The sequence below is a fragment of the Diadema antillarum genome, unplaced genomic scaffold (assembly GCF_040938485.1).
Source record: "Diadema antillarum isolate AM-2024a unplaced genomic scaffold, OU_Dant_1.0 seq00002070_RagTag, whole genome shotgun sequence".
NCBI classification, from domain to species: domain Eukaryota; kingdom Metazoa; phylum Echinodermata; class Echinoidea; order Diadematoida; family Diadematidae; genus Diadema; species Diadema antillarum.
In genome coordinates this window covers 175,004-200,360 of record NW_027272717.1, presented here as the reverse complement: position 1 = coordinate 200,360, position 25,357 = coordinate 175,004, and the positions used below count along the sequence as shown (strand labels likewise).

The window sequence follows — 25,357 nt, the reverse complement described above, 5'->3', positions numbered from 1 at the left end:
TGTACGGAAGGCCAACAATCTCTCGTTCAAGAAGTAAGGTACGTTACTTGAATCTGGGTCTTTCTCTTTTCCTCCTTCAAAGTTATTTAAAATATACAGCAGACAAATACACTCATGCAGGATAGTCTGTGTTCAACAATATGACCAAACAGTATCATGAAATGACTGTTTGCTGATGAACAACTTTCAAGTGACAGCAGCATTTTGTTAAAACACAATGCTTACCAAAATGAAAGCTATCACAGTGCAACAAACATGAGATAAGTGGGTATTGCACTGCCAGTATCAATGAAAGACAAAAGCCACTACAATAAATTGTACAGAGAAGCTTGATTGTGAACAGTCATATGTGTGTCCCAGTCCCACTGTCTCTACTGCTTGCCTCTGATACTTCCTTTACGCTTTTTCGTCTTGGTCTGTCTCTACGCTGAAGCCAGTCAAATGCCCAATCATACTGACATGTATAAGAAGGTGGGTTGGGAGAGATGTGTGTGTGAGAGAGAGAAAGAGAAAGAGAGTGAACTTAGGGAGATTAAACACATATATAAAATATTCTAATAGAAGTCAAAGAATACAGTCAATTTCACTTGCACTGAACTAAAAAAAAAAAAAATCAGTTATTGAAAAGTAAAGGCGTCATTACAATTGAGCCACACACCTGATATGGAAAGGTTTAAACATGTTACCACAAAAACTGAAAACAATGGATGATGGACGGATATTTTTGTTGCCAATCTTTAAAAAAAAAACCACACACACACACACAAACACACACACACACACACACACAAGTAGTACAGTATCATGTTTTCAAAATAACTGAACAGAATGAAAGAGTTCTCTGGTTACAAAATGAAAACATAGAAAGTGTTTTCAAAATGCAGTCAAAACCAGCTCAGCTTTGACATCTGTTAAGCCCTTTTTACACTTGTGTTTCTTAACCCCGTACTTTTTCTGACCCAGGACTATCGTTAATCCCGTACCAATTTTTTCAGCTTTTTGTACTCGCCAATAAATCCCGTACTACGCTCTTGTACTGGGCTAAAGAGAAAACTGACCTTTTCACACTCGTATTTCTTAGTCCTGTACTTTCCAAACCACATGAATATTCATGATTACGCTGTGCACTGTACAAGTACACGCACGCACCGGCAGCACTTGATTACCTCGTTTCTGATTGGTCAATGGGGTTCGGACTTCATCTCTGTCGCTTAGCCCTGGATTATTTCTTCGTTCTGTTTATACTCGCTTGCTTGGCACCGCAATTGCGGGGTTAGCACTGCAATTGCTGTGCTAACCCTGTTTTTTTGCAGGGCCAGATAGTACGGGATTATCGGTGGGGCTAGCCCACTTTGGCAAAAAACAAGTGTAAACAGAAAGTGGGCTAAGGAAAGTCCGGTACCAACGGTGGGGCTAAGGCCCCCCCCCCCCCCCCCCCCCCCCAGCCCCACTGTTGGTACGGGACTAAGTAAAAATTTGCAAGATTAGTGTAAAAAGCCCTTTAGAAATGACTCTAATGAAGCAAAGCATGTTTTGATAATGAAAATACAAATACAAAAGAAATCTAGATAAATCTCAAAGGCATAATTTACCATTTGCAGATGAAACAAAAACCCAGCATAAGTGCTTCAAAATAGTTCTAAAATGTGAGTTAGGGATAGAAACAACCACTGCACAAATTTGAATCCGTATAATCGATGTTAAGTATTGTTAAGTACACAAAATGTGAACAATAGTTATAATAAGAATGCTTCCAGATTAAACCGTCTACAGTTACGGTTTATTGAGAAAAATACTGATATCTCCTTATATTTTAGTCTTTATTGCAAAAATTTTATATGGTAGGATGTTTTGTGATACAACAGACCTACACATATGCATCAAATGTGATATCTTGAACATTTTCAAAATCACTGCTCCCAAGGGTAAACTGGACCTTCAAGCTCCTATACGAACTATAATGTACAAACTAATCGTACTTCTACACACACACAAAAAAAAAAAGAAAACTCAAACTTAGTGATGATACATTGTACCTGAAGTAGAATACTCTTTTCATGTATTACAGAAAACAATAATCGTACTTGTTGTAATACTAATCTTGCAAGATTTGTGTGACATTTATTAAACATTTAGTGTGAATTGGAGACTCCACTGTATTTCGGGAATATTAGAATGTAATTCACCAATACTTACAGACACAAACCAGTATGTGTTTGGCTTGAAGATGAGACGGGCAAGAAATGCCATTTGTTTCTCTGGATAGATGACATGCAGATGTAGATGTTCCACACTGTAAAATGGAGGCCAATGAAACCCAACTCTGCAATAGGAACAGAAACACGTTTCAGTTGGTAGACTTCTCTATGAAAATCCTTTATACGTTCTATAATCAATGTTTATTGGAATTGGAGTCTACAAGTGAAATGCTTCCATACAGTGATCATTAACAGGGCTGAACACTAGTTTAAAACCCATTTTTCTACTGGTCCAGCCTGTTCCTGTCAGATCAGCAGACAGACCAGATGCTCAGTTTTTCCATGACTCACTTGTCTGAACCTGAAATTTACTGGTCCTGTTCTTTCTTCTTCTTTTTTTCTGACTTGCCCAGTCAATGTTTTTTGTTGTTGGAGGTGTTTTTTTTTTCTCTCTCTTTTTTGATTTGTTTTCTTTTTCCAGTCATGTCAGCAGACAGTGCGGTAAAATTTGGCAAGAAAAATGGAATTTGCAAACTTCCTGCTTTTATTTTTTTTGGTGGGGGAGGGGTGGATGGGCAGGTGTTTGTTTTGCTTGTTTGTTTTTATATTCCCCTATGGCATTTGATTGATCTGGAATTTCATGAGAAACTGAAAACCAGATGGAATGGATTTGTTTATAATATAATGTAAGGATTGCTTTGTTGGAGAGGAAATATGATGTGATTGTGTTTGTACAGCATACAGTTTTGGAAAGCCAAAGAGCCTACAATCTGCTCAAATACTTGCTTCTTGACAGTAATAAACTCGTATCTTTTGAGTTAATTATCATCCTGCATGAAGTACACCAAAAGTCTAATGTTATAACTCTGTGCTAGCATACAATGTACCTGGATTCCTCCAGAATTCCACCTCTTGCTTCGATGACAGCCTTGCCAACTTGTCTGAGGTAGTCCACTTTGTCATGAAAGGCAGGACAATACGAAAGCAAGTTACAGAGAGAAACAAAACTTTGTGGTATATCATCCAAGGCTTACATACAGTACTCGGTAATGCTGCAAATGTCTACAAATGTGCCCATGATACTGTGCTTTCAAATGCCTTAATGACACGTCTATGGCAGTGTTTTAAACCATTATCTGAACAATGCTGCCCTACTTTGGCAAAAGGAAGCAAGTGACATTGAGTACAAATGCTACGAATGAAAAAAATGTGGTTTTTGGTATGCCGTTCTATATAAATTTGTGATGAGAAATATTGTCAGTATTCGTGCAAGTCATATGGTGATGCATTTATGACAATCGAAGAATTTTGATATTTCCATTGAAACTCATTATTATGTAACTTCCTTTTGTCAAAGTATTATAGATTTGTGGCAAACATGAAAAATCTAGCAAAAGGAAGCAAATGACAATCATATCATAAGTAAAATTTGATTTTTTATTCAATTAAAGAGATATGTTTATATTGACATATTTTGGCATTCACAGCATGTTTTCATGATGATTAAAGAAGAACACATGATCTTTTAAAGAAAATAATTTGCTGCCATGGCAACAGCCAAAGAAGTCATTCAGAAAAATTTCAACAGGTGAATTCCGGTTCAACATGCCCAAAATAGAGGAAAGAGCACAAAAATTTAAACTCCATAGAAATGTATTGTTTATTTCATTCTTCCTTTCCTTTTTGATGAAATACCTTTTCTTTGTATAAAAAGTTTTCCTCATGTTTTTAGTTGCCATAGCAACAATAATAATGTGGGATGAACATAGTAAACAAAAAGCTGATAATCATCATAGTAATTTCTAATGAATATAGGCCCCCTATGCTACGCAATCTTGGCCCCCTATGCTACGCGATCTTTTCATGTTTTCATGAATGCTTTTCATGAAAATATTGTTATTTTCTTTTTAACACAGTTGTTACCATGGCAACCGTCATTGCTATCAGGTAACCGTGACATTCTGAAATTGTGATTTTTCAACTTACTAAAGAAATACGTTTATATTGATATATTTTGGAAATTACAGCATGTTTTTATGATGTTTAATGAAGAATACATATCATGCATGCATTGTGTCACTGATCCACTATATCAGTGCACTGATCACTGTGAATGTGCATGTAATTGCTGTTCACGTCGATTGGCTGCTGAAGCATTAGGAGGGCCTGAGCAGTAGGAGTGGTGGATTGTGATTGGTCAATTTAGTTTGCAGTTACTTGCTTCCTTTTGCCAATTTTTTTCATGCAATTTTGTGCACTTGCTTCCTTTTGCCACCCAAATATCTCAGAAATGGGCCAAAATTGTAACTTTGGGATTTTTCAGTTAAATAGAGCATGTCTCAAATATGCCAAATCAATAAAAAAGGTCAATATTCATAAAAATGTCACTTGCTTCCTTTCGCCACAGGGCAGAATGAATTACGGGAACTACATGCACACACACACACACACAATCATTATACCATTTAAACAAATCACACACACACACGCAATTAAAAAACAAATATTAGACATAAAATCTGAAATGCATTGTACATGTAGGTTACAAACACACTACATATGTATCAAGACCTCAAGACCTTCAACAGGGATTTTGTCCCCAGAATCATTGCACCTGTGTTGGTCAGTCCCTCAACACATACTAATCCATACACACAAACACACACACCCATGTCTGTAGCTGCTAAAATTGTAACCTTGAATGACATACTCCTCACATGTCTCTGTCTCAGATATTCACACTGCCTAGTTTTCCCACTAGGAAAAAAAAAAAAATATATATATATATATATATACAGGCACACTGTAATTGTGATCAAAATACAAAAAGTGAAAAATTTTAAATGTCTCTAGTACTTTGCCTCCCTAGAGTACTTATTGCACAATATAAGGCTGATTTTAATAGGTCTGCAGGTAACAGAATGGTTGAGGTTGGAACAATGTCTTTGCCACTTTCAAACAAAGCTGCAATGTTTTTAAGGTCAGAATGGTTTTATGTAGGAATCTTTGTCAGATAAAGCTCCAGTTACAGTCAAACCTGTCAATAGCGACCACCTGCCTATGCGACCACTATACACAATGCCCCCCAAGAGAAAAGCCATGTTAATGACCCTGTCTATGGCAGCCACCTGTCTACATCAGCCACTTTTTTGGTCTCCCTTGGGTGGCCGCTTTAGGCAGGTTTGACTGTACTGCCATCAATCCACATATAGTGAAATATGACAAAATAAAGTTGGAAGATTTAGATCTTCTATCAAGTTTTTTTTTTCTTTTTTTTTTCTTTTTTTTTTTGGTTGCCTAACTCTCATCCCTGAAGACATACCAGTATTACTAAAGTAAGTCAGAAGTACATCAAGCTTTATATGGACAGTACTACTGTGAAGACTTGAATCCACTTACTGAGAGGGAGATCTGTTGCAGAGAGAGACTTGACAGGACCATGGTGTGACTTGGGAATGATGAGGAGGTGCTCCTTGGTTGCTGGTCGTATATCATGAAAAACTGTCACAGCTTCATTCTACAGCAATGCAAAGAAACATTAGAATAGTACGCCAGTTTCTATGCAATAATATAGAATAATGAGAATCAGAGCATTGGTAATGGTATTTAATGTATCACCGAACAGTTATCAAGTTAAATTCTAGTATACACAAAACAAATATCTAATAGTATAAGTACAGACCTATTAGAAATCTACAGACTCTCTACTGTGCACACTTTGTCAACTTTTGTGTACTAACATGGACCAGCATATGTCCCATTTGCACCAAACAAACTAAACACAAGTCACTGTCAAATGAGAGGAAAGGTAGCATACATGTACAATTGTGAGCTGATCTTTCATCCTTTCACTTGAAAGACTTCCTTCACATTATTGTATGTCCCCCCACCTATCTCCTCCCAATTTATTCTGTCATATCACCACTCTATAACGGGTAGGTACATACAATGTACATGTGGTCTATGACTGCCCTTGGTCTGTATACCCTAACCTTTGTTAGCTTATAAATACTCATGCATGCACACTCTGTCGCCAAATGTGCATGTACTGTACATGGGAGCATCCATGCATTTCAACTATTAACAATAAGGGATGGGTAGGGTTAGGTTACTGTTAGTTATATGCCAAATATTTCGCAAGGTTTTTATTTTCATGAATTTCACGCGTCAGGTGCTATTCGCAAAATTAAAGACACCCGAAAATATTGACTCTGATCCCGATGTAAATGTGACTTACATCCTGTTTGCATGTACGTTTCTCTGTTCAGTACAGGACTCCACGATTGCGAATATAACCACTCGCGAAATTGTCCGGAATTCCCGATTCGCGAAAATTTAGACTCGCGAAATATATGGCATACATACAGTACAGTGAGCACAGTTGTAATCTGGTACCATGGTACAACTACTACATGGCAAAATTAGTGGGGGAGACATATTAAAATCATAAGGTCACAAGATGCATGTATGGAAATTTTTCATTGACAGAACCCGAGGTCGAGGCCGTGTTAACGTTGAGTATGATACACGTACAATTGTAAGAGTTTATTCTCACCTGAAATAGAATATTTGTTCTTGGCTCTTTACCCTGCGCTATCTTACAAAATATGCAGCCATCCTTGAATACAGGTTCTCCAAGAGTAGACAGGAAGTCTGTGTGTAATGCACTATCCAAATCCTCCATGTCCAATTGGTTTAAACCAGTCTCTTTCACGTTAGCTGCCGCCAGCTACTGTACAAGCTGCAATGACAAATGATCAGACGGTCATGCTACTTTAATATTACTAGCTAAAACTGAAGTCTTTTCAAGCAAGGAACTATCTCCTTGATTAAACTACTTTAATTCAAAGTAGATCATCTATATTATGTGCATTTTAGACCTACAATGTATATTGTGTACCAATCAAGCCTCACACCCTGATGCCAGTCCCACTCCCCAACGTGGATTCAAGTTGGAAACTAGACTCTTCCCCATTACCGGTACATGTACTTACAATGACAATGTAGTATGATATTGTACTCTCAGCAACACTTTCTCACACCTCCTTCTCAGAGCGGGGGGGCACAGATCAAAAATCGAACGGGAAGCACACCACTGGCACTAGCACTATCAACCCTATGGCATGCTGAACCAGTACCGCCCCTAGATAAATTTTTTCATCATTGTTTTTTTCTTCTTCTTCCATTAAAGTGCAGGTTTCATGCTTGAAGATACACACACTGTTTTTGTTTGTTAATTTGCTTGTGTTTTTGTTTGTTTGTTTGTTTTTGTGTGTGTACGCGTGTACGTGCACGGGTACCAAAAAGTGTAACGTTAGCTCACTAGCTGTTGACCACTCGCACTTCTAGGATCCTCTAGCACCTTTTGACATGTCCCTGTCCCTACTCTTCCATAATATTTTTAGACTTTGTGATGAATGAATGAAGCGGCAGGTACCATTGTACGTGCATGAATTGTGACTTTTGACTCTCTCACATACAGAATCTCCATAACAACATTTTAAATTTATATCCTATCCAAGGGACAGTTGCCAGGGGACCGGTAGGCCCTATGATTTTTGTTGGATAGAGCCTTCCTAACGTTAGAGGATACCAGTACAAAAGGCCTAAAATTTCATGTTTAGTACCGGTAATCAGTTACTGAGACTGAGTTAGTTTACTTAGCCTAGGCCAGGGTAATATAATTCTTTTTACAAAAAATAACAATATAGGGTCTAATAATAACTAGTCCCCAAAAAGAGGTCAGTGATAGTTGAAAATAGGGCCATCTAACGTTAACGTTTATATGTTATAGGTCTACGTAACGTTTGATTGTTAGGCGCCTACTGCCAAATTGTGTTGTTGACGTTCAAGAACTCACACTCACACTAGAAAGTCACAGACTCATTCAATCAATGTCAATGATTCACCCATTCACCTTTCTGGAATTCTTGACCAAAATTTCGGGAACCACCACTACCGGAGTCACCTCACTGTCCTCAGTTCTCACTCCCAGTCATTAAAACAAACTTGGCATCTCTTTCTTTACCACTGCCCTGGCACCGATGACCCATTTGTAGGAGTACGGGAAAATAGGTAGGCCCCCTGAAAGTCTACTAGTGCTGTAGCTAGGAACCAGACAGCTGACTCGTCTATGCCCAGCTACATGCGCTAGCGAGCTAGCTAAACGTAAACAGCTGTTGCCCACTAGCCGTAGTTGGCGTGTCTCATCTCGGAAGTGAACATAAACGTAAAGATCGTACAATATGCATGTACACCAAAAATGTTCTATACTCAGTGTACGTACGATCGATCTTTGGTAACGTAACAGACGTCCGGAACGTCCTATGCGTAGACCCGTACCGATATTTACGTGTTGTCCAGTGAATTAAGAGGATCAACGTCTGCACCATTTCTTACCAGATTTGTGGAGGAAGACAGTAAATACAATGGGAGGGGACGGAGGAAGTATTCCTGGTCGTCAAGATCTTGTGAGGACAAGGAGGAAGCCCGAGAGAGTATGTGAACGTGAACATTTTGTATTTTGTTGATGAGGATTTGAAAAGTAGTCTAACGCTACAGCCCACTACCACTAGCACTAATCAACTGCTAAAAACGTTACTATATTGTATAGACTATTATATACTACTATCACCAGTGCCACCACTAAGGTTAGACTATCGTGTCTCCTAATCTGGCTATGCCCTATATTAACAGCCCGACCAGACGCCTTGCCTGTGCAGCTGCAGCTGTGCGCAGCTGCATTGTCCATAAAAATCCAATGGAGTTTATTCATTTACACAAGCCAAACAAGGCAGTCATGGACATAGGGCGTAGAGTCGAACTTTAGAGAAGTCAAGATAAATGGCATCAAACTCACTAGACAGAAAGATCCGTCTGTCCGGAGGACTCTTTTATATTTTGCCATTAACGCTGTCCTCCGTAGACAGAGGGGATCTGTGAAGCCAGACGCAGTCTCCGCAGAACATTCCCCGACGGACAGATAGAGACCGATCTTTCGGTCAACAAACTCACAACCTTCATCGAGAGACGCATTCCACATTCCTTAAAGATTTCTTATTAGTGTGACACAAAATCTTGTATGGTAGCCCTACTACATATCTACCACCTTCTTTTAAACCGACCGCGTATAATTCGCGCACTGAACACTTACTACAGCCATGTCTACACCTATCCAAAAACTTGTAGTTATACTAACTACGAGCGCAAAAATGCGTTCCCCTAACCACGACAAAACTTCGATGCCGTTCACACCTACATGCAGTTAGCAAAACCTCGAGGTAAAGATAACTACGATAGAAAATAAAGGGCGCCTAGTTTGCCCATAGGGTTGCGCACTATTGTGGAAAAAACTGAGCGTCGTGGTTAACAAAACTCCGTTCACATCTGTCATAGTTTAAGCGCGCTGCCACAGTGCGCTTAAACTACGCGCTTAAACCACGACAACACCCTAAGAAATCTTGTGGTGTTGTCGTGGTGTCTTCGCCTTAAGGTTTTGTCGTGGTTTTCTAAACTACATGCGTCTACATCTACGCTAACTTGTAGTTTGGTGCCTCGTGGTTTACAAAACCTCGAGGTTTAGAAAACCTTAAGGTAAAGGGACTTAGGTGTGAACCTCACTAATGTATTAGTACGCACTTCTCTGCGCGCAAAGCACATAAAAATGGATTGGCTTTGAATGTAGATGAGGATGGTGTGGGAAAACGCGATGATTCACTGTTCATTAATGGTTTTAATCAAGGACAAAATTTCGAATGAATATTTTCACCAAATCGTAATGACAGCACAATGTAATGTCTATATGGAAGTTTCTAAAAGGGTCAATCCACGTCAAATCATCCAATTTTCAGAAAAGTTGTCACCCGACCCCCTCCGATTTTCTTTAAAATCGCACCAAATGTTCCCCAAAGTGTCTGACGGAAAATCCCAAAATATTTTGCCCCAAGGTCAATTGGTTGCTAAGATACAGCCTCACATAGCAACCAATGCGCATTCCAAAATATTAGTTAAAAGAAAATTATGCATTTTTGATTGATTGTGGTAGCATGGATATTTATGCAAAAGTGTTCATTATCTGGAAATTGAGAGAACTTTATAGTCTTTGCAAGAAAAACTGACTGTGACGCGAAATTGACTTTTCGTTGACGTGCACAAGGTCACCGAAAATGGTGTTAAATGTTAATTTCGAAAATTTTAATGCATATTTAGAGGCTAATATCTTCCACATTTCATCACCTTAGGTTCTAAAATATTATGCTCTTGAAGGCTTTGACTTGCTCAGTAATTTTGAAAAAAATCAGCGGATTCATGCCCACAGTTTTTACGGAGAGCGCCCTCAAAGTTGACAAAAATGAAAAATGTGCCAAATTCAAGGTCACGGATCACCCTTCGTCCCACCTAGGAATGGCATCAATTTTTGTGTATTGATAGACATTTACCTATATTATCTTGGGTTACCAAAGAAATTTTGCTACCGAAATGTTCAATGGTAAATTTACCCTACTGAAAATGGTCGTAAATGGCCAAATTCCCATGAAATATCACATATTGGGTTTAGAGGACATTTCAAATGTGGATGCTTTCAAGATGAAAAGCCCTAGCCCTGTGATATTTGCTGTAGGGGTAGTCTGTTATACATATTTTAGTAATATATACCACAAATCATTTTTATTACATAATAATGACCTTAAAATTTAACCCAAAATTTGATAAAAACAATTAGTCGCTCCATTTTCCTCATTGCACTGCATGTAATATGTGTTTTGAAAGACTTTTCACTGAGCAATTTTTCAAGAATTATGAAAGCTGACAAACTACCATATTAAGGTTCTAAACTATTTGTGCTCTTCTTTCAGATTTAGTGTCAATTTGATCATGACTGTTATACCCTTGACCTTGAAGTGCTTCTAAAAATAGCTGTAAATTTGTTAACTACAAATTACACACACGAGAGGTGTTTTATGGCATAACATACTAGTGATTCTTTCACAAACACAAAAGCTTTTCATGGTGTAATTGTTATACTGGAATAAATCTATAGGTTCTTGCAAGATATGTTGCAATTAATTACTTTGTTCTGACAATGACCCTGAATTTATGACCTTCAAAATCAGGAGAAATGCCTATTCCTGCCCATAAAGACCTGTATTTAAGTACATAATAATAGTTGATATTATGGACATTGCGCCCAACACATAAGATTCTTATTCTAGCCTGTGAAACGCACATTAAAAGCACTGAAAGTCTTCTTTTGGGGGGGATTTGTTCTGTAACTTATGACAACTTCCAAAATCATTTCCATTCTTATGTATTTTCTTGTTTTTGGAAAATTTGTTATGTATTTCTTTGTTTTTTATTTTTTACAGCAAATGTGTTTTTTTATTGGAAATTGTCACAGTCCACTTTATCTACCATAATTTGAATAGAATTAATCAATCAAAGTGATAGGTAGTAAAAATGGTCAAGTTTTTATGAGTTTCACCACAAAGCACTGTTTTCCATAGGAAATGCACATAAAATCACAGAATATGACTGTCCCTTTTTGTGATTGATATTGAGGGTCATTGTCAGAACAAAGTAGTTTATTGTAACGTACTTGCAAGCACTTATAGATTAATTCCAGTATATAACATTTACACTATAAAAAGCTTTTGTGTTTGTGAAAGAATCACAAGTATATCATGCCATGAAATACCTGTCATGTGTGTAATTTGTAGTTAACAAATTTACAGCTATTTTTAGAAGCACTTCAAGGTCAAGGGTATAACATTCATGATCAAATTGACACTAAATCTGAAAGAAGAGCACAAATAGTTTAGAACCTTAATATGGTAGGCTGTCAGCTTTCATAATTCTTGAAATATTGCTCAGTGAAAAGTCTTCCAAAACACATATTACATGCAGTGCAATGAGGAAAATGGAGCGACCAATTGTTTTTATCAAATTTTGGGTTAAATTTCAAGGTCATTATTATGTAATAAAAGTGTTTTGTGGTATATATTTCTAAAATATGTGTAACAGACTACCCCTACAGCAAATATCACAGGGCTAGGGCTTTTCATCTTGAAAGCATGGACATTTGAAATGTCCTCTAAACCCAATATGTGATATTTCATGGGAATTTGGCCGTTTACGACCATTTTCAGTGGGGTAAATTTACCATTGAACATTTTGGTAGCAAAATTTCTTTGGTAACCCAAGATAACATAGGTAGATGTCTATCAATACACAAAAATTGATGCCATTCCTAGGTGGGACAAAGGGTGATCCATGACCTTGAACTTGGCACATTTTTCATTTTTGTCAACTTTGAGGGCGCTCTCCGTAAAAACTGTGGGCACAAATTCGCTGATTTTTTTCAAAATTACTGAGCAAGTCAAAGCCTTCAAGAGCATAATATTTTAGAACCTAAGGTGCTGAAATGTGGAAGATATTAGCCTCTAAATATGCATTAAAATTTTCGAAATTAACATTTAACACCATTTTCGGTGACCTCGTGCACGTTAACGAAAAGTCAATTTCGCGTCACAGTCAGTTTTTCTTGCAAAGACTATAAAGTTCTCTCAATTTCCAGATAATGAACACTTTTGCATAAATATCAATGCTACCACAATCAATCAAAAATGCATTATTTTCTTTTAACTAATATTTTGGAATGCGCATTGGTTGCTATGTTAGGCTGTATCTTAGCAACCAATTGACCTTGGGGCAAAATATTTTGGGATTTTCCGTCAGACACTTTGGGGAACATTTGGTGCGATTTTAAAGAAAATCGGAGGGGGTCGGGTGACAAGCACTGGATGATTTGACATGGATTGACCCAAAAGGCTTCTAAAAAGCTTCGTACAACACGGTGTTCAATACAACTCGGTTTGCGTGCATTGTCAATGCAAAAACAGCGGTCGATCCTAATAACGCAATTTACTGCGGGGAGCTGAAACGAGGCCACGCAAGTTCGTCTGCGATATTTTTGCACTGAAACTTCGAATTGAAAAGGGAACAACGGCATTTGATAGAGCTGGATTTTCTCAATCACGTAGGTCAAGTTTTTTACATGAATTTCAGTGTTAAATATTCTTATCAAGCAAATAAACATTAGGCGGTCGATGAGTAGTAGGTCCAACCCTACTAGTAACACAGTTACTAACTGTTTTTTAGGTAGAAATCCATGCTGAGCATCACATACTTTAATAGCAGGGCCGGTGCGGCGCAGGCGGAGCGTTTTCAAAAGTGGCGGGGGGGGGGGGGGGGGCACTTCAGGATTTCATGAGCTAAAAAGCAAAAAAAGGGGGCGGTCTTCAGCTCATCTTGATTCTTTCTCCTTCCGCTTCCCGGTTCTTAAGTTCAGATGACAAGCAAAAAATTTAAAAAAAAAGGGTCTTCACCTCATCTCTCCCAGCTTCAATTTCCAGGGTTGCGGTTTCTTCACCTGACAAGCAAAAAAAAATCTTCAACTTCCAGGTTTCTTCAGCTCTAACGTTACAAGGAAAAAAAAAAGGTCTTCATTGCAAAAACATAACCTAACCGGCCGCGCTCACACTTCAAGATTTCTCTCTATTTCTTTTTACTGCACTGCCACTTACGTACTTCCACTGTTGAAAAAAAATGTGGGGGGGGGGGGGAGGGGGCCAAGTTGTATGGTGCACAAAAAGTTCTCATTCTCCATCATACATGTACCTGGTGCCATCCTGGTCATACAGTGTATTGCAAATGGGGTTTCTTTCTCTTTGCAGGCAGACCATAATATGGAGAGAGTTGCCAAGTGGCATCACTGTGCCATCACCCAGGAGAAGCTCCGACAGCCCATTGTATCTTGTGAACTTGGAAGGTAAAGAGTCTTCCTTACTACTAATACTAGAATGACTTTTCATTTCATGATGTATACATGACCGATATTATAATGTTATGAAACAGGATGAAAATAAATGAAAACCAAAATTGTATTATATTTATAATTAAACAAAAAACAAACAAAGAACAATCTAAGTCTGCATTGTAATTCCAATTCATGTATTCAGAGCTCTCGTACTGTAGTAGAACTAGTAGAGAAATCAAAAATGTATTAAACTTGGGTTTCTATTATATTTTGAGTTAGGAGTAGTTCTAGTTTAAATTGTGTTTTTGTATATTTTCTTTACTTATTATTTGAAGATGTGGACATATAATGCTGTTTATAGAAACACAATTTCACCAGATTTTGCCTTGTATAAAACAAAAACGATAAGAGTCAGGAGAGAAAATGTTTGAGTTTGTTTAAACATTGACAGAAGAGATTTTCAGCCATAATAGAATGATATGTGACTCTTCCAAGTTGAACGTTTCAAATCCACTTAAAAGAGTAGATTGATGTTTGAATCTGTATTCAAAAAATGATAATGATGATGATAAAATGCTTGCCAGTAATTGAGCAAGTAGACTTTTAAGTAGACTGTTCTTCCCAAAAAACAATATCAAAGCCATGGTTTACATTAAATGTAGATAAAAGATAGAAGAACATTAACTTTTTTTCAGGAAATACTAGAAACTAGAAAAAGAACTTGTTGGCCCCCAAAACACATACATTTTGTATCAATATATGTGATTCTTTATTGTCTTTTTTATTATTATTTATGTATTCATTCATTCATATAATGTATAATAGATTATAGGTTTTTTGATGCATAGTCACACATTCATCATCAGAATGTGACATAACTGTTCTGTAATTGTGTTTGTCATTCCATGAATAGATTATATAACAAGGAGGCAGTACTGGAATATCTTCTTGATAAATCAAAGTGTGACTCTGCCCAGCATATAAAGAGTTTAAAGGTAAGATATACATTGTATGAATTAAAGCAACAAATTATGAAAATACATCTAAAAGTGACTTCCATAAATTATACATTGTAATCTTATGTTCAGCATTAATGTGATGGTAAATACAGTGCAGGAGTCCGTTGCATAAAAGTTACAATTATGGTAACTTTGCCATCCAATGGTAACTTCCATGGAATTCCTGATTTTGATTGGCTGTTGAGTATTGTTACCATGGTAGTTACCATTGGATGGCAAAGTTACCATAATTGTAACTTTTATGCAACGGGCCCCAGAGAGTAGAAACCTTTGAACTGAATGTTGTGAAAATTATCTGAAATTCAAACTTACATGTTACAGTCAAAGTTCTACATGTATCAACAGTTTGTGTAGCTGTATTGAAATGCAGGTTATTTACACCATACTTATCTGCCATGAGCAGTTTACCTGGCTTTTGGTGTACAGCTATAAAAGCTCCAGTCAGAATTGATTGTGCACCTTTGTGCATGTAAAGTTTTGTGTTGTTTCTACTTAAAGAACATGAGCCAATAGTTCAGAAATTTTAGACTTCTTTCCTTTCACAAAATGAATGAAAACATTTACAATGGTATTCCTATGAAATTATTTTGAAGCATTTCTTGGACCATTGGTGTAATGAAATTTGATTAGGCAGAGGATGTGTCATGACTCAGTGAATATAGAGGAATGATTTTGTTTCTGATATACATGTATAAGTTTTCCTTGCAGTTGTCTATCTGTCCATGGTGTCATACTCCTGTAACATGCCATGTTGTGTTTTGATTTGCTCTTTCTTTTCATAGGATATCCGTCAACTGAACCTCACTGACAACCCAGCATACAAAGGTGAGAAAGGAGACAAGGGTGATTCCTACGTGGATAGACACACAGCACCATACATCTGCCCTGTTACAGGACTTGAGATGAATGGAAAATATCGGTTAGTATTTCCCCTACCCTAAACATTTCTGGCATTTCACAGATTTATTGAACAAGAAATTGTTCAAGGAATGGACATTGCAATTTGTAGATGAACACCGAATAATAAACACAGGTTCATACACTGTATTTTCCCGTAATAATGGCTTACTAAGATGGTCACAAAAGTTCTTATGGTAAGAATGACTTGCAGATCATCTTGTTTGTATAACATTGTAGTCATTTGTGAGTTACATGTATGTTGTCTTATTCTGAGAATCCAAGGTCTCCATCTTGGATGGTGCCTGTGGTAATATGTTTTCAGGATGTGTATCCTGCCCATCCCAGATCTCGTTAATGCGCCATCTCATGTTCATTATCATACAGTCATGCAATGTTGTCATGGCGACTATTTTCTCTTAATCAGTGCCAGTAGAAGGATTGTGTTTCTTTTTTGTATGTAAGATGTTGTATGCTATCAGTAAACAGTCTTGATCATTCATTCATTCACTCAATGCAAGAACATATTAATGAAAGAAACTGAAACTGTCTTTATGCAATGCTGCACACTGGCACTGGTCCGACAGTTCCTGACCAGTAAAAATCACTGTCGGACCAGTAACTTTTTCAGAAATACACCTGTAAAATATGGCAAAACTGGGTACCTACTGGTCCGACAGACAGGTCGAACCACTGGAAAAAATGGGTTAGTGTGCAGCCCTGCTTGATATCTTTCGTGATAATGTAATCTTGATTAATGGGAAAGGTAAAATATCTGGATAATTATTTAGGTTAAAAGTTATTGTACTTCAAGTTGTCACCACCTCAGCTCGGAACGTCTAATGCATTATTATTATCTGGTAAGGATAGAAATGAATAAAGACTTAAACCATAGTTGCCTGAAATGACAGGGTGAAATGCCAAAGGCCAAGTCATCTTTGCATGGCAGTAGAATTGGCTTAGTTTTCCTGTTCTTCATTCCCTTGTAGTGTGCAGAGAGGGGCTTGAATTACTCCTTCTATTATATTTTGTGCAGAGTGGTGAGGCTGCTTGGATTTTGATGAAGTGCCTCTTCACCTGTGTACACATATCTTTGTAGTGTGTTCTCTATTTCTTTTTACTGCTAGATTTTGCTTCATGTGGAACTGTGGCTGTGTAATGTCAGAAAAGGCTTTCAAAGAAGTCAAGTCAGACATTTGTCACAAGGTAAGATATGAGAAATCAAAATACCATGAAAATTTATTGTTTTTCATACTGTGATTGCTACTTTCGGGTAAGCAGTTTCTTTCGTGAATTCATTGCTTCTCCTTTTGAAAGTTAGCAATGTGTGTGAGACAGAAACATTGGTGAAGTATTATACAATGGTTAGAATATCACATGTTTCAAACTGTGGAGAGAATGTTATTTCAAGGTGACAAGAGGACATCTTTGGAAATGTATTTGCTGAACACACATGCACACACACACACACACACACACACACACACACACACATACACACAAAAAAAAACCCCAAACAAACATAAACAGTACATCTACAGTGCATGTTTCACAGAGTATGAAAGAGTTCAATATGTACGATAATCTGCTACAATCCTACATCCATACATACATGCATATTTACTGATCTCCAGACATTATATAACTTCCATTATTTGTCTTTGATGAAGTCTTTTGCTTGGCTCAAATACTGTAATTCATCTTAAATCTCTGAATAGTCTGGCCCTGGTGATAAACTTTTAGGGCACATGAATGGCTACAATATTAGCTGTTATTTCGGTGAAGATTTAATTTTCTGGTGATTTTTTTTTTTTATTACACTTAGATCAGGAGTGTAGCAACACCCGAAAATGTCTCCATGCGCTAGGGTAGTAGTGCATTTAGTACGCTAGCGCCGGCGTCAATTCGCCAAACATCTCATGAAAATTTCTATGACCTCCTCATTCATGAAAGTAATTATGTGTACCCGAGAATAACAGCGTATACACTATTCACATAAAATGCAGTAGGGGCCTACATGGTATGTTTAATTGTAACATGGTTCTCAGGAAAGGGAATGTCAAGTTCCGAACATATTTGCAGACTTTTAAATTAAGCTTGGATGTAGTGAAGATATCAGACATCTATATCCTTTTTAAAATGTCTAATTTTTACTTGTCAGCCATATTAGCTCATTCTTTGGTTTCTCTGGTTTATTGTCTGTATGATGACAGGTTACAAACTTACAACTGCTGATTTGCATGAGTCTATGTATACTGGTACAACTTTTACAACTAGTATCACATGGGTAGGATGTCAATGGAGAGTTGAAAAGAGGAAATTCAAACTTGATATTTGAGAATTCTCTACATTACTCTTTTCTAACATGTTTAGTGTGGCCAGCCTTTCTCTAGTGATGATGGTATTATCATCCATGGAACAGAAGAGGACGTCAAACTACTGACTGTCCGCATGGAGCAGCGCAGGGCTCTAGCTAAAGCCCAGAAGGTTTGTGTCATTGATGTACCTTAGGACTAGGAAAAAAAGAGAGAGAGAGAGAGAGAGAGAAACAAAAGTAGAGACAGTAGTGTGTAAAAGAAAATGTTAGCATTGTCATGTTTGTAATAAATTCCTAAGTGTTTTCATGATATCTTTATTGATTTCCTGTGCCACAAAGTGTTGCAGGAGGCTTAATGTGTTTGGGTTTTCCGTCTAACCGTCCATCCATCGGTACGTCTGTAATGGAGTTCTAGGACAGCGTGACTTAAAAACCAATTGATGTATCCAATTTGACTTGGCGTTTGTATGCGTGAGTGGACAAAGTTGTGCCTACACGTGTCAACTTTTGGGTGCACTTGCTCAAGGTAAAAGGTCACAGGTCAAGGTCAAATGCTAACATTTCACGATTTTACCCAATATCTCTGCAATGCCTCAGTGTTTTCTCATGAAACTTTTTGTATGCATACTGAGCCATCTATTACCAAATTAGGATTCTCTAGGGGAAGTTTTGGACCATAAAAGTCAAAGGCCAAGTGAAAATGCTTAATGTTACCTGTTTTCCATATTTTGAAAGTGACTTGTAGTATTGTCATGAAAATTGGTTTATAAAATGATTATTTGCCAATTGTGTGAAATTATTGTCTCACATTGGCAATACAGTGTATGTACTGTAGACCTATTTGGAGAATATGAATGCGATATGGCAGAGGCATACTGGTCGCCATAGCAATGTTTCTAGTTCTAGTGGCAGCATTTGATGTTGCTTTAAGTGTTTGTTTTTTCTATGAAAATTGTTGACAGACAGGAGAGTTCTTGTTTTATAGAAAAGAAAACATTTAATTTCTTTGATTTTTTTTTATGTAAGTTATGTTCTGATCTCACAAGAGGCTGTTTTGTATTTAAACTGTAAGAAAATGTGTTAATGTTGCACTCTGTCGAAAACAAAAATAACGAATGATAATTTGCAGCTCGTTTTTTCTTTGCATATTTCTTTTTTTTCTCATCTTTTCTTTGTAGAAAGCTAAAAAAGCGCAGAAGAGAAAAGCAAATCCTGAGCTAGCTTCAGAGTCTACTCCTTCAACAAGTGGTGAGATGTGTTTCTATGCCTCCTTGTCATAAATGTGTTCAGCTTTTATCAGCCTTCTATTGTATGTGTGACAAAGTTAATCATTATCATGGAAGGAAAAAATATATCTCCACATATGTTTGATATGCATTATCAAATTGGATTTTTATACTGTTTGATCAGATATATGATATTTATAACATAATACAGATGTCTCCCTGCTACCTTTTCCCTCATCCATGCATCCTTACGTGTTTTTGCACAATGGGTGACATTTTGATTTATTCTGTATTCAGTGTATGAGTATTTTTTTTAAACTATTATGCCCATTCAGTTTCAAAATTACTTTCCAATAGCAAAAAAAAAACAACAAAAAAACAGTAGTTATTGTGATAGCACCATTCCCTTCGGCTAGTTCTCAATTGATACATGTAGTCTATTGATGAACCATTGTCAGTCGTGTGCTCTCCTTCTGTCCCATGTCACTTTTTATGTCAGTGAGGTAAGTCATGATTCTTAAAGCTTCCAAATCTAATCCCCTTAAAGGGACTACTCAGCAGATAGTATGGTCCTTTGTTTGAATCAGTCTTAATTCATTGCACACCAGTCTTAACAAACACAAATAGGGCAGGCCTGCTAGTATAGACCTGACCATCAGAGAGTATGTGACTGTGCATCACAAAACCAACAAAAAGTCGCACCACTTGATTTTACGTGAGGATTCAAAAAGGTGGAACAGGTCAACCATTTCAATCTTGAGTTTTTCGTATTTCCTGAAAGAGCTGTCCTTCTTCTACATTATTCTTAAGGTTGGGATCATAAAACGAATTGGAAAGTTTGTATTTAGGCTGTTTTTCTACAACCCTTTTTCTTGCTTTTTTTGTAGAGTAGTGTGATTAGGTATATCTTAGAGGCCTCTTTTCATTTCTGAAAAATCCTTTATACACACTCTTCACTTTCAACTCTAATAACTTTTGAAATACATGCAGTAATTCTACTGTTTTGAAAGTTGCTATTAATCATGGACAGAATGTGCTAATAAGCATGATCAATTTCAGCTTAACCCTAAAAGGGCTGGGGGGGGCGGAATCCCCCCTCGACGTTTCGCGCTATAATTCTGTAATGCGAGAAGGCCTCGTCGCGAGGCTTCTTGACTTTCTTTGTTCAAGTCTCGCGCAACTTTTGAGACCAAATTTGCAACGTCCACGCATACTTTTGCGAAGCCACGCCCATTTTTGTAACGGAATGTCGCCCCAAAACGGGCACAATTCTGTGATTTTGTGTACATTTCCTATGGAAAACATTGCTCTGTCATGAAAGTCATAAAAACCTAATTATTTTTACAATTAATCACTTTCATTGATTAATTTTGTGCTAATTATGGTAGAAAAGTGGTAAGTGACAATTTCCAATGAAAAAAAGAAAAAACAAAAGTTGAAAAACAGAAATACATAAGAAATTCTGAAAACAATAAAATACATAAGAATTGAAATGAGTTTTGGAAGTTTTTGTTATGCACAATTGTTGAATATGCTAAAACAGATTTACAGATCAAAAATTAGACTCTCAATGCTTTTAATTAGGCTAAAATATGATCTCGAGCTTAATTTGCATAATTGTCCCCGCCGAACGAGTTCGAGCAGGGGACTGTGAAACGGGCTCCGTACGTGTGTGTGTCCGTGTGTGCGTCCGTGTGTGATCAAAATGTTCAATTTGCTACTTCTCTGTCATTTATGAGCCGATTTTGATTCTGTTTGCTTTATATGACAGCACTACATGGGAGCTTTGAAACTTCAACACAGAATTTCAGTTGTGACCTTTGACCTTGACCTTAGACCTATATTGTACATTTTGCTACAAAATGCTACTCCTTCGCCATTTCTAACCCGATTTCGATTTCGTTTGCTTTATGTGATGGCACTAGGTGAGGGCTTCAAAACTTCTACACAGAATTTTGACCTTTGACTTCTTTGACCTTTGACCTTGATTTTTTTACCTGTATTGTACATTTTGCTACAAAATGCTACTCCTTTGCCATTTCTAACCCAATTTCGATTCCGTTTGCTTTATGTGATGGCACTAGGTGAGGGCTTCAAAACTTCTACACAGAATTTTGACCGTTGACTTCTTTGACCTTTGACCTTGATTTTTGACCTATATTGTACATTAGCTACAAAATGCTACTCCTTCGCCATTTCTAACCCGATTTCGATTCTGTTTGCTTTATGTGATGGCACTAGGTGAGGGCTTCAAAACTTCTTCACAGAATTTTGACCTTTGACTTCTTTGACCTTTGACCTTGATTTTTGACCTGTATTGTACATTTTGCTACAAAATGCTACTCCTTCGCCATTTCTAACTCGGATTTCGATTCCGTTTGTTTTATGTGATGGCACTAGGTGAGGGTTTCAAAACTTCTACACAGGATTTTGACCTTTGACTTCTTTGACCATTGACCTTGATTTTTGACCTATATTATACATTGCATGGCTACAAAATGCTACTCCTTCGCCATTTCTAACCCGATTTCGATTCTGTTTGCTTATGTGATGGCACTAGGTGAGGGCTTCAAAACTTGTACACAGAATTTTGACCTTTGACTTCTCTGACCTTTGACCTTGATTTTTGACCTGTATTGTACATTTTGCTACAAAATGCTACTTCCGGCGGGGACATATATTACGCATCGCGTAATTTCTACTTTTCCTTGTTAATTAATTAAAATTAGAAATTGATTGTTTAAAAAAATCTTATGACATAATCTTGTAGATTTTGATGTGGGTCTCACGCATGCAAAATTGCAAAATTTCATCGCGATTGCACCACCAATGGGGCGGAATCCGTCCCCCCCCCCCCCCCCCCCCACACACATGGTCCATGTTACAATCTTGTTTAAACTCACACTTCCACTTTTTTGATGAGATGTTACTTAGTGAGTTTTATGTCAGTGACTAATACAACAACCTTTCCATTTACAGGTATAAGGTTATAATGCTTGATTGTACATGTACATTATCTATCCCTTTGTATTTTATATACAGAAGATGCAGGTAGCAATGGTCTGAATCGCACAAGTTGTCTCAACAAAAAGTTTGTTGCAGCCAGGAAGGAGGATAACATAAAGGCAACGTCAGACAAGAAACCAGGACTTCCTCAATCCCAGACACAGAAGACTACCTTAGACCCCAGCATTATGGCACCAGAGTATAATTCCAAGAATAGCAAAGTTTACAAATCACTCTTTCTCTCAAAGGATAGCAAGGAAGGTGAACAAGCGCACTGGGTAACATACAATCCCTACTATGCCATGAGACACTAGTGTGAACAAATGCACTGGGTAACATACAATCCCTGCTATACCCTGATGCACCCGCATGAACACACTTTGGGTGACATACAATCCTTTTTTGTGATACAATGTATGAGGTACCCATGTGAACAAGCTCACTGGATGACATACGACCCTACTATGCCACGAGGCACCTGTAAGTTAATACGCTCGCTGGGTAAAGTACAATCCCTTCTATGCTATGAGGCATCAGTGTGAACTTGCTTACAGGATGATATGTGTGTGTGTACTCATCTGCGTTAAAAGTTGGCAGTGTGAACATACATATCGTCGCTGGGGTGACAAGACCTTGTATCTCAAATTTTGGTCAAAATGACTTTTTTTAGAATGATGGTCTGATAATAGGTTATTAAGTGATGTCCTGTCCAAATTTTAGCTGTCTTACCCCAAAAATGAAGCCACCACGGCGTGTCAAAGGAAAGGCTATCCCATTCAGTATAGTACTTTGGCAACCATGTTTTTTGGCTCTCCTGAACATTTGACATTTTGTAGATACGAGGTCTTGTTGCCCCAGCGACGATATGGGTTGACATTATATTCCAGTTTTGCCATTAGACATTATTTTTATACAATAATGTCACCATGTTCTACCTGTATCAGCAGACTTATTCCTTGTGTCTAATTCTACAATATAACTGCACTATTAAATTTCTTCCTTTTTTTTTTGGGGGGGGGGGTGTAAACGTAGCAGGGGCTGTAGCAAAGCAATAGAACCATTTGATATGTAAAGAAGACCATGTCATATCACAAGTACATTTGAAATTTGGCTCCGAAGCCCTGCCCCCCCCCCCCAACCTTCGACGTTCTGTGCGATGTATCGCTATCGCAAAAAGCTATCGCTGCGATAATTCTTGACTTTTTTCTTTTGAGTCTCCCACATCTTTTGTCACCAAAATTGCGATGCCCGGATGCGTGGTTCCAAAGTTATGCATAAATACATTTGTATGTACATGCATGTCAGACCAAAACTTGCTCAAAAACGTGAATTCATGTACAATTTCAATGCAAACTGTGCTTAAAGGCAAAACTCATAAAAGCATGATTATTTGGGGGGTTTATTGATTAAAATCAATTAATAACATACTTGCATGTCTGGAACAATGTTGTGGACAAATTTCATCGAAAAAGCAATGAAAAACAAAAAGTCGAAGAAACAGAAATACGTAAGAAATTTAAAAAACATTTAAATACTTAAGAAATGTTTCTGTTAGCACAATTTTTTTTCTTACATTTGCTAAGGACACTAAAAAGAATATTCACACAAAAAATGTGCCTGTTCTGAGCTTTATTTAGTGAGTTATACCAAATAGTCTGATTTCACATCATTATGCATAAATTAGCATAAATGGATAATTTTTTGAAAAATCAACATCACATTTTTTAAGATTACGTAACAGGCAATGTGTGTGCCAATTTTCGTTGCGATTGCACGGTCAACCGAGACCTGGAGAGCCCCCCAGCTCTATCATCTACCTTAATAGCGCAGCCTAGTTAGGGTTTAAACTCTTTACACTGTACAGTGACAATTTAGTGCTTAGAATTCCATGAGACCAGGACATTATGTTGATGATAAAGAATACAAAAAGGAACCCATTCCTTCCCATTATGAAACTGCATGTAATTTGTTTATCAGTTAAAGTGTTTTTACAGCTGTCTTTGTACATGTAAAAGGATTACTCTGTATTCTGGCCAGTGCTGCTGTAAATGTTATATTGCTGTGTGTAAATCTGCATGACATGAATATGTGCCTAATTTTCCCATGTTTATTATTCTCATTCAACTTGATGTCAGATCTCCATTAGATGTAAATCAATGAATTATGAACCAATACACCATCCTCCTGTCTGACCTATACACATGACATGGAAATCTTATAGACCATTGACAGATCACCTGCTGACCTCTTGTCCATGGTCTTTCCCTTCTCAGCTGGTCCTTAATATCTCTCACTTCCTGACATACCATGGTCTTGTTTTGCCCACACCACCTCACTTTGGTTACTGGTTTGCAAGAGGAGTGCATGCCTTGAGTTGTAGGCTTCAGTGTAAATCTTGTAATTCACTCCCCTCTCTTGTCCTCTTGAAATGTAAATCCAGTGTACATGTACATGCTTCTTTTCTTTTCTTTTCTTTCTGTGAGAAAAGTTTAGATTAAAAATGCTTTCCTTTTCATTAGGTAATGGAAGACTGTAAGTGTGTGTGTGTGAGAGTGTGTGTGTGTGTGTGTATGTGTGCATATTTATGTGAATACTGTACCTCACGTGTTCCAACCTGTGAAGGATATTGTTTTAATTTGTAGGAATGATTATGTACACCAGAACAATGTGTATCAGGACAATGAATAAATGTCAATTCGTTTTATGTACATGTATTGCATTGATTTCACTCCACTTGTTGTTTGTCAGATACATGTATTGACGTGAAAGGGAACATAGGCCTGCAGAATGTTCCATAAGCTGAATTGTAAGATGTAATTCACTGACTTGATGTCCCCTGCAGAGCATTACAAACCATAGATCAGTAGATTAGAACAATT

The 25,357-nt window shown here is 37.4% G+C and overlaps 2 protein-coding genes across 2 annotated transcripts; one reads left to right on the top strand and one right to left on the bottom strand.

Moving 5' to 3' along the window:
* Positions 1-311: 311 nt before the first annotated feature.
* LOC139713807 (adenosine 5'-monophosphoramidase HINT3-like) lies at positions 312-8,242 on the bottom strand. The gene is made up of 6 exons (XM_071625511.1): positions 8,116-8,242; positions 6,754-6,939; positions 5,598-5,715; positions 3,086-3,152; positions 2,197-2,323; positions 312-454 (listed from the first exon to the last, which is right to left on the bottom strand). Exons 2-6 carry the CDS (start codon positions 6,880-6,882, stop codon positions 344-346), a joined length of 552 nt encoding a protein of 183 aa, XP_071481612.1. The 5' UTR covers positions 6,883-6,939; positions 8,116-8,242; the 3' UTR covers positions 312-343.
* Positions 8,243-8,416: 174 nt separating this feature from the next.
* Positions 8,417-23,439, top strand: LOC139713806 (replication termination factor 2-like). The gene is made up of 8 exons (XM_071625510.1): positions 8,417-8,695; positions 13,931-14,025; positions 14,927-15,008; positions 15,815-15,951; positions 17,057-17,135; positions 18,303-18,416; positions 19,425-19,494; positions 22,515-23,439. The coding sequence occupies exons 1-8, from the start codon at positions 8,627-8,629 to the stop codon at positions 22,790-22,792; spliced, it is 924 nt and encodes a 307-aa protein (XP_071481611.1). The 5' UTR covers positions 8,417-8,626; the 3' UTR covers positions 22,793-23,439.
* Positions 23,440-25,357: the final 1,918 nt, after the last annotated feature.

Excerpts from the sequence above, each read along its gene's own strand:
- LOC139713807 (XM_071625511.1), bottom strand. The coding sequence starts at position 6,882 with ATGGAGGATTTGGATAGTGCATTACACACAGACTTCCTGTCTACTCTT. Across the intron at positions 5,716-6,753 it reads GAACAAATATTCTATTTCAG|AATGAAGCTGTGACAGTTTT; the intron begins GTGAGAATAAAC and ends GCATTGCTGTAG. Across the intron at positions 3,153-5,597 it reads TGCAACAGATCTCCCTCTCA|TGGACTACCTCAGACAAGTT; the intron begins GTAAGTGGATTC and ends TTCATGACAAAG.
- LOC139713806 (XM_071625510.1), top strand. The coding sequence starts at position 8,627 with ATGGGAGGGGACGGAGGAAGTATTCCTGGTCGTCAAGATCTTGTGAGG. Across the intron at positions 14,026-14,926 it reads GTATCTTGTGAACTTGGAAG|ATTATATAACAAGGAGGCAG; the intron begins GTAAAGAGTCTT and ends TTCCATGAATAG. Across the intron at positions 18,417-19,424 it reads CTCTAGCTAAAGCCCAGAAG|AAAGCTAAAAAAGCGCAGAA; the intron begins GTTTGTGTCATT and ends TTTTCTTTGTAG.